The following is a 14,301-nucleotide window of genomic DNA, read 5'->3' on the forward strand; positions in this document are numbered from 1 at the left end:
AGGCAGAATAAAGTTTAAGAAAGTAGCTAGGCTTTTGAAGACTGACAATTCTGAAGTTAAAACTCAAATTCTAGGAATGCCACTTAAAACCTGTTTGAACTTAGACAAGTTACTCAACCTCCTTGAGACTGCTTTTTCATTTTCTCTTAATAGCAGTACTTATTTCCTAAGGTGGTTGAGGGATTAAAAACAGTGCTAAGAACTTAGTTAACTTAGTGTCTGGTAAGTAATAAGCACATAATAAACATTAGGTGCTATTAATATTATTGCTGTTTTCATTGACGAGTAACTATCAATAAATTTTGCCGTAAGTAGTGCTGCCATTTTGGTATTAGGTTTTGTCTTCCTTATGTTTTAACAACTGCCTAGACCAGTGCCTGGCATATAGGAGACCCTTATATAAATATTAGAATGAATATTACAGGTATATAAAGTGGACCCATTGTTTTTTTAAAAAAAGTTTACATTATGAAGTTTATAAAAGTTTTATAACAAGGAAATTCATTACAAAAGGCAATGGACATGCTCTGGTTTCTCTTCATAACAAATAAATCTTTTGCTTTTTACTAAAGATTTCCATGGAGAGGAACAATTACTGAGTTTTTTGATGTCCTGCTTAGGGTTCATTGTAAAAATTTAAAAAAAGGCAATGGATTTTTGTTTCCTTTTTACCAGTGGCTGAAAAAAATGCTGTTAGTTTAATTTTTAATCTCCTTACAGTTTTCATTGTAGTTATTTATTTTTTTGGTCAGGAAAAGGCTCCAAGTAGCTCCTCTCACTGTCCTCCATCTGCACCAACTCTTGATTCTTCTAAGCCTCGGAGGACAAAGCTTGTCTTTGATGACAGGTAAGATAATACGATTTTTTGTATGTGTATCTAAGAAATGATTTCACTCAGCATATAAGAAACTCATTTTAATTTCTATCATTGATCAGAAGGATGAATAGTTACGTATGATCTGCAGCATATTCAAGTTTCAATTTGAAAGGTACCCACTAGTCCAAGTACTGCTCCTTTAGTGACTCCCATGGGGGATGTGAATGATCTGCCTTTTAGTAGAAGAACCTTACTACTGCTGATATCACTGTTAAAATGGAGTGTTTCTTAGATGAGGAAGAGCAATATTGTTTTTTTCCTCTGTTTTTGTTTTTTTTTTTTTTTTTTTTTTTTTTTTTGTGGTTATTTTTTTTTTTTTTTTTTTTTTTTTTTTTTTTTTTTTTTTTTTTTTTGAGACGGAGTTTCACTCTTGTTACCCAGGCTGGAGTGCAATGGCGCGATCTCGGCTCACCGCAACCTCCGCCTCCCGGGTTCAGGCAATTCTCCTGCCCCAGCCTCCTGAGCAGCTGGGACTACAGGCACGCGCCACCATGCCCAGCTAATTTTTTTGTATTTTTAGTAGAGACGGGGTTTCACCATGTTGACCAGGATGGTCTCGATCTCTTGACCTCGTGATCCACCCGCCTCGGCCTCCCAAAGTGCTGGGATTACAGGCTTGAGCCACCGCGCCCGACCTTTTTTCCTCTGTTTTAATAAAATATTATTTCTTCTTCTCACATTTTATTTATGCTTAATCTTTCAGTCAACTTGAGTAACTTAGTATTTAATACTAGGGAGCTTGATTTCTATTTTCCTAATTAGATTTGCCATGAGTTAGCCAAATAACTTATGCTTTTAACCTGATATAAACATTTGTCAGAAAAAATTGAAACAAGTACTTAGTAATAGCTCATTTTATTTGCTTGAGGACATAAAAACTGAGGGTTACTAGATACTGAAATGAACTGGTATTATCTTATGAAAATATTTACTATTTTATTTATAATGAAAATTTACCTTGCAGAAATTATTCAGCAGACCATTATCTACAAGAAGCAAAAAAGCTAAAGCACAATGCAGATGCATTGGTATGTAAATATTCTCCGTAAACTTATGTATTTAATCAAATTAACTTAAATAATCTTTTGATGTTTGTAGCCATAGTAGACCACTACTCATTACTTGTATTCTCCTTTCTTCAGTCTGATAGGTTTGAGAAAGCTGTATACTATCTTGATGCTGTGGTATCTTTCATTGAATGTGGGAATGCATTAGAGAAAAATGCTCAGGAATCCAAATCCCCATTCCCTATGTATTCAGAGACGGTGGATCTCATCAAGTAAGTGGAAAAACTTGGCAAATCATCAGCAATAACATTATTTCTCTGGTCCCTCTAGGGAAGAGGCTGATATATAGTAAACTGAAGAGGGTGTATAATCCTTTAATGTCCTTGGATAAAGGAGAAGTAGATACTTCAATGAGTATTTTTGCTTTTATTTAGGTGTGAAATTCTAATGTTTTGAGGACAAGTGAAATGATAAGATCAAGGTGAAGTATTCTGTTTGTCATTTGTTTGTTATTGTAACTCACAGATACACTATGAAGCTAAAGAATTACTTGGCACCAGATGCTACAGCTGCAGATAAACGACTCACAGTACTTTGGTGAGTTTCTGTGTACTAGCCTCTGTAGATGACAGGAAGTTCTATGATAAATAGTGCCATGTTGCTCTTCTGAATGTTTTCCTTGAATCAGCCTTCTATAATCCTGTCTTAAATCTGTTCCTGATGGGTCAAGCAGGAAGTAACTCAAAATTCCTACTAAAAGGTTTTAGTTGTTGTCAGTCTCTGATCCCTTTCCCGCTTGATGAAAGCTTTGGTTTGGTGGGACTGATGTTAGAAACCTCCACGGACTGACTTTTCCACGCTCGTCTTTTGGTACCCTCTCTCTCCATTCACATATACATCTACCTTGCTCAGAATAAAGAGTGTGACTTGCTTGCCGCATCCCAGTGAGATATTATCCGTTCACTTGTTACAGACCTTTACTTTACCTGGCACTCTGTTTAACACTGGGAATGCAACTAAGAAGAAGACTAACAGAGCCCTATTCATCATGGAGTATTGTCTAGTATGAGAAGACAGAAGTCAACCAAATCATCATACAAGTCCATATTAATTAAATATTTTGAAAGAAAAGTATATGTAACTGTAACAGTAGAGGGTAGGGAGACCTACTTTATTTAGAGGGAACAACATGTATAAGGGCTGAATGGTGGAAAGAAATGGGAAACTTTTAAGGAATTAAAAGAAGGTCAGCGAGAAGCAGGTGTGACTGGAGACACAGGCAGGGATGATCCTGCAGGGTCTTTGTAAGCCATGTTTTGGTTTGTAATGTTTGTAGTTGAGTTTCCCAGTTTTTGTTCCTTAATTTTAGATTGTTTACAATTTGGTTTGGAAATTCTCTCCCTTTGTAGTCTTTAAAACTTCCTCACATGTTGGTGTCCTATGAGGTGAGGTTTGAATTTTGGAATGTCAAAAAATAATGAAACGCTAGTCCTAGGCTTCTTAGTTGTCTCCCTCTCCCTAGGCTGTATACCACAATAAGAACACATCTTTTGGTTTTGCCTAAGGGTTAGTGTTGTGGCCTGTGCTGTGGTCACATGAGCCAGTTATATATACTTGCACAATGCAAAGGCTGTCTGTGCAGATCTGGCCAGTTTGCTGTCCTGGTAAATAAGCTGCCCTTTTCCATTGGCTAGCCTGCGATGCGAATCTTTGCTGTACCTGAGGCTGTTCAAACTGAAGAAGGAAAATGCTCTGAAGTACTCAAAGACACTGACAGAGCACCTGAAGGTAAGCATGCAAAAGTACAAAGTACATTTCTTAGGAGACAAAATTTGTCGTCTCCTGTCCTCACCCCAGAACTGCCCTCATGTTTATGCAAAACACAACAGGGGAGGACCTACTGTTTGGGACCTTTCAGACAAGTTTGAGGTTTCTTTCAGTTTTTTAATGTACGTGTATCTCATTGTAGAACTCTTGTAGCCACGTGCAGCCGCTGTTTTTAGATTTTTTAAATGATCTTTTATTTTCATGCCATCGTTTTTTGACTACTATCTTAATTTCCTAAAAGGTTTTCCTGTGTTTCTTCAGGCTAACACCACATAAATCCTCCTAAAATCTGCCTCTGATTATTACTTGTAACCCTTCAGTAGTTGTCTACTGGATCAAGTTTACACTCCTTGAGAGAGCCCCAAGGTCTCTCTCTGTTTCTTGCCTAAACTTCTGCTTTAGGCAAACTGTATGGGGCACATACATTGTCTTTTCTGTAGCCTTTGTGCTTAGTATGATTCACCTCTCCCCTGTCCCCTTGCCCAGACTCCCCCCCCCCCCGTTTTTTTAAGAGGAAGTTTTAAAGAAAATGATCATGGCTTACTGTAGTTGATCCCGGGCAGTTGGGAGTAGCTGGGACTTATTCCCCTTCCTTTCATCCATGTGTTACTCATTCTTTCCTTGCCTCTTCTGTGAAGTCTTCCAGAACACCCCAGCTCTCACCTTATAATTTTTTTTTGTACATTTACACACACACACATGCATGCACACACACGTGTGTATTTGTTGTCTTAAACTTTTAAAGCTCCTTAAGATCAACTCTGGCCCAGTGCTTTCAGATATATTTAGAACTTTATAAAGCAGTGGTAGTTTTTGTTCTTGTTAAGTATATTTTACTTTTTCCACAGAATTCTTACAATAATTCTCAAGCACCATCGCCTGGTTTGGGAAGGTAGGTGAAATTTTATTACATAAAATGTGTGGCAAATTAATAAAAGTAAAATGAGGCTGGGCATGGTGGCTCACGCCTGTAGTCTCAGCACTTTGGGAGGCCGAGGTGGGTGGATCACCTGAGGTTAGGAGTTCAAGACCAGCCTGGCCAACATGGTGAAACCCTGTCTTTTAAAAATAAATAAATGAAAGTAAAATGAGTACGGTCCAATTTCTAAAAAATGGAAAGATGATTACTTTTTAAATGAGTAAAACTGTTTCTGGTAAAATATTTTTAGAAGTTAGAATTTTTTCTCTGTATTTTTTGTGAATTGGAAATGTGAATGAACATAATCATAAAGATTAAATATGAGACATTTCACCTACAGAAATCTGAGTTTTTGCAGCACGCAATCCTTTTCACAGTTTCATTTCCATAGTTACTTGGACTTATCACAGTGGGCTTACCGTTAGCCAAATCTTGGCAGTGTCAGAATTTAGCAACAGTGACATGATTTTGATTTCTCCTCCATCCCCACATCACTCTCATCCCACCCATCCCTCAAAGGATGAAAAACACCATGGAACCTTTTTTATTTTGTTCATCTGTTCAGTTATTATGTTTATACGAATTGACATTCTGTCTTTGCCTGTATGTATTTTCTTACATAAATTTATAATGTTAAAAGTGCAGATAAAAATACAAACAAGCCAGATGAGGTGGCTTACGCTTGTAATCCCAGCACTTTGAGAGGCCGAGGCGGGTAGATCACAAGATTAGGAGTTCAAGACCAGCCAGGCCAACATGGTGAAACCCTCGTCTCTACTAAAAATACAAAAAATTAGTATTATATAAACAAATTTATGATTTTCCCCAACTTTTGATTTTTCCTTTCTTTCAGAGTGTGATCATAGTCTTGAACATTTCACAAATTTTAGTACTCCTGAAATGAACCTGCCAGATTTCAACATGCCTGTTTTCTAAGAAATATTTAATTGGCAGGAAGCTTGGATGATTGCAGTTGCTTGAGAGAGCTGTACCTCTTTGTCAGCTGAGTAATTTGGTTAAACTAGGAAAGTGTCAGAAATTATGGAGTTCAATAAAAGATGTTCCCATCTTCTACCACAGTTTTTTAGGTTAAATGTGAATTTCACCAAACTTTGTACAAAACAGTATGAAAAGTACATAATTATATTCCTGAATAGATGGAAAGTGTTGAGCAGAGAGTAAGAGGATCTGGCTTTTAAGTCTTTGAACTGTCACAAGGTATATGACTTCTTCAGTTATCTTCCATCTCTTGTTGTTTTGTTGTCATTCATTTAAACAAAGGGTGTAGATTCTAAGATAACAAGATTATGAATTGCAAGGTTAAAATACTTATTTAGAAGAAATTGTAGTTCTCTGCAAACCCCTCTAGTTTAAGAGAATGTTGGCTGGGCGTGGTGGCTCACGCCTGTAATCCTAGCACTTTGGGAGGCCAAGATGGGTGGATCATGAGGTCAGGAGATGGAGACCATCCTGGCTAACATGGTGAAACCCTGTCTCTACTAAAAATATTTTAAAAATTAGCTGGGTGTGGTGGCAGGCGCCTGTAACCCCAGCTCCTTAGGAGGCTGAGGCAGAAAATTGCTTGAACCCAGGAGGTGGAGGCTGCAGTGAGCCAAGATCGTGCCACTGCACTTCAGCCTGGGCAACAGAGCAAGACTCTGTCTCAAAAAAAAAAAAAAAAAAAAAAAAAAAAAGAAATTTTCCAAAAAAAAAAAAAAAAAAAAAAAAAAGAATGTTTACATTTTTAAATGCTTTCATGTAGAAAGAGCTAGTAGTACTTGATTTTATAATGCTTACCATGTCCATATGAACAAGCTTCCTATTTCTGTTGTATAGCAAAGCTGTGGGGATGCCTTCCCCTGTTTCTCCAAAGCTGTCACCAGGCAATTCAGGAAATTACTCATCTGGGGCCAGTAGTGCTTCTGCAAGTGGTTCTTCAGTGACCATTCCACAGAAGATCCACCAGATGGCAGCCAGCTATGTTCAGGTCACGTCCAACTTCCTCTATGCCACCGAAATTTGGGACCAAGCTGAACAGCTTTCCAAAGAGCAAAAAGGTAGGTAGCTTTCCGAATAACTTCGAGGGATGGAATTGTTAAAAGGAACTGTTACAATAAACTGAAAATAGTTCTTGGTCTAAGATAAATATGCCTCTATTCTGGCACATTAAATACAGCTCATACCATAAAAGTAATAAAATATATGTCCTACTCTATGATAGTTAACAGTAAGTTTGGCAGTAGGCATAGAATTACATCCAAACATCTGTACATCTAAGAAGTTTAATGTATAAGAAAGCATATTCATACTGGATTTTTAGGTTTATTGGAAGAAACCTATGAAATAAAGGAGACTAGGAAATGAATAGAATTCTTAACATTTCTTTAAAATTAGGTTCGTTGAGGCTTTGCCCCTTGAAAGTTTCTTATTTCCCAAACTAAGGATATTGAAAATTATAAAGTCTTTGAAGAACTTAGAGGAAAGTACTGTATAAACACCATTTTATTTTAGTAGATGTTATTAACAAATATGTGCATGAAGCTTCTCTTTAGGCAGATCCTTTACGGAGAAACACTATATTAGCCAGTCAATCAAGTGTCCTTTTGTCACAGAGTACATTTAAATACTTATAGTATGAACAGTTAATCAGATGAAAATGAAAGATTCCTATTCATAAGAGAGGTAATGGTGAGAGAAAAGCAAAAGTGGAATCCCAACTTTTTTTTTTTTTTTTTAGACAGGGTTTTACTCTGTCACCCGGGCTGGAGTGCAGTGGCACAGTCACAGCTCACTGCAGCCTCTACCACTTGGGCTCAAGTGATCCTCCTGCCCCAGCCTCTTGAGTAGCTGGGACTGCAGATGGGTGCCACCATACCCAGCTGATTTTTCTACTTTTTGTGGAGACAAGTTCTCATTATGTTGCCCAGGGTAGGAATCCCAACATACAACAAAAGTTGTATTTATAAAAATACAATTTGTGTTGGCTGGGCGTGGTGGCTCAAGCCTGTAATCCCAGCACTTTGGGAGGCCGAGGCGGGTGGATCACGAGGTCAAGAGATCGAGACCATCCTGGTCAACATGGTGAAACCCCGTCTCTACTAAAAATACAAAAAATTAGCTGGGCATGGTGGTGCGTGCCTGTAATCCCAGCTACTCAGGAGGCTGAGGCAGGAGAATTGCCTGAACCCAGGAGGCGGAGGTTGCGGTGAGCCAAGATCGCGCCATTGCACTCCAGCCTGGGTAACAAGAGCGAAACTCCGTCTCAAAAAAAAAAATACAATTTGTGGCCGGGCGTGGTGGCTGACGCTTATAATCTCAGCACTTTGGGAGCGCAAAGTGGGTGGATCAGGAGTTAGAGGCCAGCCTGGCCAACATGGCGAAACTCTGTCTCTACTAAAAAAATACGAATTTTTTTTGTATTTTACATTTGGCTGAGGCAGGAGAATCGCTTGGACCCAGGAGACAGGGGTTGCAGTGAGCCAAGATTGTGCCACTGCACTCCAGCCTGGGCAACAGAGGGAGACTCCTTCTTAAAAAAACAATAAATGAATAAAAACATAGGGTAGTTAACAGTTGGTTCATGGCATATGATTCTAGCTGAAAGTTTGATACAGTCTTAAGGGTCTAACCTCACAGAGGCTGTTACAGGAAACATGCAAAGAACATCTTCCTTTTTGTATCACTAGCTGCTTATAAAAAAACAGTACACAAAATGTTTTGCATAATCAGTAGCACATTGTGGCACTAGGTCCTCATTTTAATAATATTTACTGCATAATAGCCCTTTATCATTTCCATTCCTGAAATCCTGTATATACATATAACACTTAATTTCTGACTATGCATTCTGTTTAAAATGTGCATGACCTAGGGAACAACTATAACTTGAGAGACTGTGGAATGATTTGCTCTAAAACATGGACAGTAATCATTTTAGTGTGGGAGGAGGTATTTTTTGAGTTTATATGAATGCTGTTTTATAATCTCTACTCAAAATTTTAAAGCAGTGGTTCAAAAGAGTATATATCATTTAATGAATATTTTTGGTTTTCCAGAATTCTTTGCTGAACTGGATAAAGTAATGGGTCCTCTCATCTTTAATGCAAGCATCATGACAGATCTAGTTCGTTACACCCGGCAGGGACTGCACTGGCTTCGCCAGGATGCCAAGTTGATATCTTGAACTGAACACATTCTCGTTGCCTCTGATTTTCTCCACAACACTGTGTCACATCACGAAGGAAAACTGCCATAACATACCACCTAGTCGACACTAAGAATGAGGAATAGTTTTCTCCTCGTTGGTTCATGTGTTGTTGTTTTTTATAATCCAAAGCCATCATGTCAGTTGGCCCCTTTAATATTTCCAATGTGAAAAATTATTTAAATGCTTTTAAATCTGCAGCACATTGATAAGATGGTTTCCATGAGCTATAAGATTGAAATTCCAGTTGCAATTCATAACTAATGAATTGAAATTTTATTTATTTTAATTTTTTTAAGTTCCCAGACTGGGGCTAGTTTAAGACTTCGTTATTTCTGCCTATGAATTTACTCTGTTGAATATTTAGCATAAATTTAATGTAGACATTTTTATTTATATACTTTGGGAGCTTTATTACCTAATGTCTTTTTGTGGTAGCTGTTCTAAGAGTAAGAATTGGTTCATCTAAAATAAGGACATATTCTTTCTATGCCTACTACCTGATAATTGAAATGATAACTCCCATTTTATTATTGTGGAATTTACAGTTAGTATTAAGGATATTCTTCTATACATGAAAAATCACTTAAATGTGAGAGAATGGCATTCTACATGTATGTAATATGAAATGTGTCTGATTTGGTATGCATTATTTCAAAAACTGTGAATGTGTGTTAATAACACTACAGCAATCACAAGGTGACTATAACTTGCATTTAATGCATTACAAAAGAGGGTGGGCAAACTTTCTAGAAGAAGCATTTGGTGTTAAAGGTTTTCATAAAAGGACAATCCTGAACTTTATGGATTTTATTAAAACCATATGTTCTTTTTTTTGCTAATCATTTGACACTTAATCAAAACAGAATAAGTACTGAGGGTTGCTGCCTATGTGTCTGATAATCTTTGATGGTTAGAGTTATTTTTCAGATTTTTCCCCCTCATACTGGATTGTGATGCTCTGATATGAGCATGCAGTGACTGATACAGAAATAGGCTGGAGCGTTGGTGTGTGCTTTTGCTATACAACTTACAGTTCTATTGCCTGATGTAGAGATGATGAATTTCTTCTTTTTAAACCTATCTTATGTTTACTCCTTTTGTATTATGAAGGCCCTCTTCAATGATGTATGTTTCTGATGGAATCAGAAAATTTCACACTAGAAAAGTGTACCTAACTTGTTCAGTGTGAGCTCTCGGGACGGGGAGGGGGCCAGGGGTAGAGCTTAAGAAGCCAGCTCTGTAAGAGTTGTATATCAAAGTACCTTCTGCTACAAGGTGCATATAGAAGTCAAAGGTAAGAAATGTACCCTCTGTACTTTATTTTTCATGCCCCTATCATGTTTGGTGTGCCTTAAATCTTACCTTTAAATGAAGACTATGGATTGTTTACAAATGAAGTTTTACACTAGGACCAGATCGTCCATACATGATTGGTCTTCTACAATAATAATGTTAAATTCTCTTTCATTTTAAATCTTTCTTTAGGGTCACAGAAAGAGTAGTTCTTTCAGAAAAGCTATTGCTTTGGTACATGACTTAGTCTGACCAATTGGGTAATGCTGCTTTGAAAAATAGTTTGTCCCTCTCCCCATTCCAAAAATGAATCTATCTAGTCAGAAAAAAAAATATTATCCTACTATTTGTAGATGATTGCTAAGGCCTGAAATAGGAAAGGGGAATGAAGGGATAGAAAAGCTTCAAGTCCCGTGGTGCAGTGAATCCTTTGAGTTTGAGTCTTTTTTACACTTAGTTCTGAAGGTTAACTTACATTGTCCTTGTGGCCTCATATTTATAGAGCTTCTTAACTGTTTTGTACCTCAGATTGTTTTTAGATATCATTGAAGATTGAGATGTACAAATTATGTTGAATTTAACCCGTTTCCCTTGGAGAAATTGCCTCTGATATGTTTCTAACTTAATTTTAGTGTGTTCTAGGAACAGTTTTCCATAAGAGGACAACTTCTCAGCGATCATGATAGTTATTTAGTAAGAAATAATGGTTGTTAATCAAGTACATGTATGTCTTGTCCTTCTCTGACTTCTCTGACTCCGATTCCTTAACTTGCAGTGTTGTCTTAGAAATGGAAAAAGTATCCTCCGGGCTTTCAGACTTTCAGCAACAACAGCCAGTGGGTACCTTTAAGTTCTAGTGTGTTCTGGTCTCTTGTGTGTCCTGAAAGGCAGCAGGAGCATTTCTGGGGTCACACTGATTATTTTGTTAAAGCAGAGTTTCCTGCATGGTTTATGGTGCTGCTCTAATATTTTCTCTTTAAAACTGCGTTAATTTTTGGAGAATGACTTTTTCAACCTTTTCATTGTGAAGGGTTTTTCCCACAAGGTTGTAATGGGCAATGAATAGAAATCCTATCGTAAATGATTGAATATTCAGTGTCATAGTGTGTGGAAATACTCCCTTTCCTTCACATCTGTCTTCTTAGATGTTCTGTCTTTGTCATCATCTGCTCCAGCACGTACTTTGGACTCCTTTACAGGTGACCATTCCTCCCTCCTCAATAGATGTCCTCAGTGTTTTCTAACCATTTAAAACTGAATTTGACGAGTGGCTAAAAACTTAGTCTGAGACTTGTACTTAACATGTGGTTAATTATAGAAATAACAACTATTTTAACAATTACTCTGTTGATTGCTCTTTATGACCACACTTGTATGCCAGGAGGCAGCAGCCTATACACCATTGGACTCTTTACAAGCAACCGATGAACCAATTGCAGTGGATGCAGTTGTCACATTAGTCTTGCTTGGGCCAGACTGGGCTGGGCTATGGGGAGCATTCTCCTTCAGGGGAGTTTCCACAGCTCAGCCCAGGCTCCAGTCTGGTTAGAGAGCATCCAGCCCATTCCTTGCCTCAGTGCCACCTTTTTCTGGGCAAGTGCTTTATACACAGTGAGTACTTCAGATAAACTTACAGCCGTAGCTGCCGAAGAATGGAGAAGGTTGACCACCATTGATTTAATTCTCTAGTGTGAAAGCAATTGAGAGCAGTGTGTCCACAAACCCACAGATGCCTGTGTTTCTGGGAGCTCTCGCAGTGGTGGATTCATAGGCACCTGGGCTGCACTTTGAGTGACACACTTGTGGCTTTATTAGATTCACTGGTTTTTAAAAAATTGTTGTTCGTTTCTTTTCATTAAAGATTTAATCAGCCAGATCAGACAGCATCATTTTGTATTTAATGACAGAAACTTTGGTACATTTTTTCATGAATGAGCTTGCATTCTGAAGCAAGAGCCTACAAAAGGCATCTGTTATAAATGAAAGTTCTGGCTCTGGAGGCCAGTACTCTGTGGAGTTTCGGAGCAGCCAGTGATTGTTCCAATCAGTGATGCCTAGTTATATAGAGGAAGGGTACACTGTGCACTCTTCTAGGTGTAAGGGTATGCAACTTTGGATCTTAAAATTATGTACACATACACGCTTTATATATATGTATGTATGAAAACATGAAATTAGTTTGTCAAAAATGTGTGTGTTTAGTATTTTAGCTTAGTGCAACTATTTCCACATTATTTATTAAATTGATCTAAGACACTTTCTTGTTGACACCTTGAATATTAATGTTCAAGGGTGCAATGTGTATTCCTTTAGATTGTTAAAGCTTAATTACTATGATTTGTAGTAAATTAACTTTTAAAACGTATTTGAGCACTTCTGTAGTGTAATAGGGCTCTTACAGGGTGGGAAAGATTTTAATTTTCCAGTTGCTAATTGAACAGTATGGCCTCATTATATATTTTGATTTATAGGAGTTTGTGTCTAGGTCCCAGGAACATCTTCTGGAGATGACTGTTAGGCAGCTTGTGATGATGTTTTTTTTTAAAAAAAAAAAAACCTAAGTAACTTGGGGAGCCAGAGCATTTCAAACCCATATAGACACCTATCATACCTATATATCCCCTAATACATGGAACATAAATTTTATTTCAACTTTATGCATTAATGTGTTGAAGAGGCAGGCTTTTTTCCAGTAATAATATTGCACATCTAAGGTTGCTATTCAGTAAAATTAATGGAAGAGATCATTATTGAATGCCTTGGAATATGTAAGTGACAAGAGGCCAAATTGTTCATGTTTGTGAGCATGTCTTTCAGATACTCACTAATGGAGACATTCATTTTAGACCTCTAGGCTGGGTGCAGTGGCTCATGCCTGTAGTCACAGCACTTTGGGAGGCTGAGGTGGGTGGATCACAAGGTCAGGAGATCAAGACCATCCTGGCTAACACAGTGAAACCCCGTCTCTACTAAAAATACAACAATTAGCCAGGCATGGTGACACGTGCCTATTGTCCCGGCTACTCGGGAGACTGAGGCAGGAGAATTGCTTGCACTTGGGAGGTGGAGGTAGCAGTGAGCTGAGATAGTGCCATTGCACTCCAGCCTGGGCAACAGAGCAAGACTCTGTCTCAAAAAAAGTAAATAAAATAGACCTCTAGACCCCAAAACCAAGTTAGCAAGCGATAAAAAGTAAATTATTAATAGTAAAGTGGATGCTGGTCTTACAAAGCTCCTATTCACATGAACCCTAAGGTAATTAAAAAGAACTTGCTGTCTCCAGAAAAGGAAGTGGAAAGAATAACTGTATATCTTCTTTTCATGTAATTTGGTCACAGAATAAGGTATTCAAGTTAAGTCTAATCCAAGTCTTAGAGATCTTTAAGTATCTTAAAATAGCAGCCTAAGTAGTCATCATGTAAAGAAGTTGACTTTCAGGAATGTCAGCATTGACCTCTCCTTGCCACTGTTACTCAGCTAAGCATTACTTGCCATTCTTAAAATTAAAAACAAGCTCTCTAAATGAACGTGGAAAAAAAGCTCCCACCCAGAAGTTCTAGTAATACTCAGTTTTGACCTCTTACTGCTTCCATGTGGGATTTCTTTTCAGCTTTTAACCATTAGCATTCTCTACCTGCTATGTTCCTTTCTGGAAAATATCAATTTGGAAATGCTGCCTTTCAAATCAATGCCATGATTATCCATATTGTTGAGTTTGTTGTTGCTGTTCCAGAAGTGTCCCCATTTTACAACTTTATGCACACACCTGGCAAATCATTGACATGAGCATTCAACAGTACTGGGATGGGTGGGGTGGGGGGTGGAGGGCTCACCAACAGAACTGGCCCAGTTGACATTGCCTGAAAAGGCGCCATCTTTGAGGGCCAGTTGTGGGGTTGGTAAGCACAGTTATGAAAATTACTATCTAACCTCCGTTTTGAATGGTTTTAAGAAATTTTGTATATGGAGGATGGAAATGCTTATATATTTATTGAAAATCCTTTTATTTGAAATTAAAATTATTTGGTAAATAATTGTTTGATATTTTGGGAGGGTTTTGGAGGGGTGGTAATTTCACTGATAAATTAAAAGCCTGTTGATTTTGCAGAAAGGTACTGTTAGTGACTGATAGGATGCCTTTGTTTTGTACATGATCCCAATCTTTGTTTTA

The 14,301-nt window shown here is 37.8% G+C and overlaps 1 protein-coding gene and 1 non-coding gene across 4 annotated transcripts in view; both read left to right on the forward strand.

Moving 5' to 3' along the window:
• Positions 1–12,753, forward strand: part of AFF4 (AF4/FMR2 family member 4) — an 88,787-nt gene extending 76,034 nt beyond the window's left edge. For all 3 annotated transcript variants that reach the window (XM_017532423.2, XM_017532427.2, XM_017532426.2), the window contains 8 exons: positions 753–847; positions 1,842–1,905; positions 2,020–2,156; positions 2,410–2,481; positions 3,579–3,672; positions 4,560–4,603; positions 6,467–6,687; positions 8,686–12,753. In XM_017532423.2, coding sequence (XP_017387912.1) covers positions 753–847; positions 1,842–1,905; positions 2,020–2,156; positions 2,410–2,481; positions 3,579–3,672; positions 4,560–4,603; positions 6,467–6,687; positions 8,686–8,813 — 855 coding nt within the window. In that variant the 3' untranslated portion in view covers positions 8,814–12,753. The remainder of the gene's footprint in view (positions 1–752; positions 848–1,841; positions 1,906–2,019; positions 2,157–2,409; positions 2,482–3,578; positions 3,673–4,559; positions 4,604–6,466; positions 6,688–8,685) is intronic.
• On the forward strand, positions 523–639 carry LOC119471849. Its single transcript, XR_005200941.1, has one exon. It is a non-coding gene; the product is annotated as a U5 spliceosomal RNA (small nuclear RNA).
• Positions 12,754–14,301: the final 1,548 nt, after the last annotated feature.

Source organism: Cebus imitator, unplaced genomic scaffold (genome assembly GCF_001604975.1).
Source record: "Cebus imitator isolate Cc_AM_T3 unplaced genomic scaffold, Cebus_imitator-1.0 Scaffold76, whole genome shotgun sequence".
In the NCBI taxonomy this organism is placed as follows: Eukaryota; Metazoa; Chordata; class Mammalia; order Primates; family Cebidae; genus Cebus; species Cebus imitator.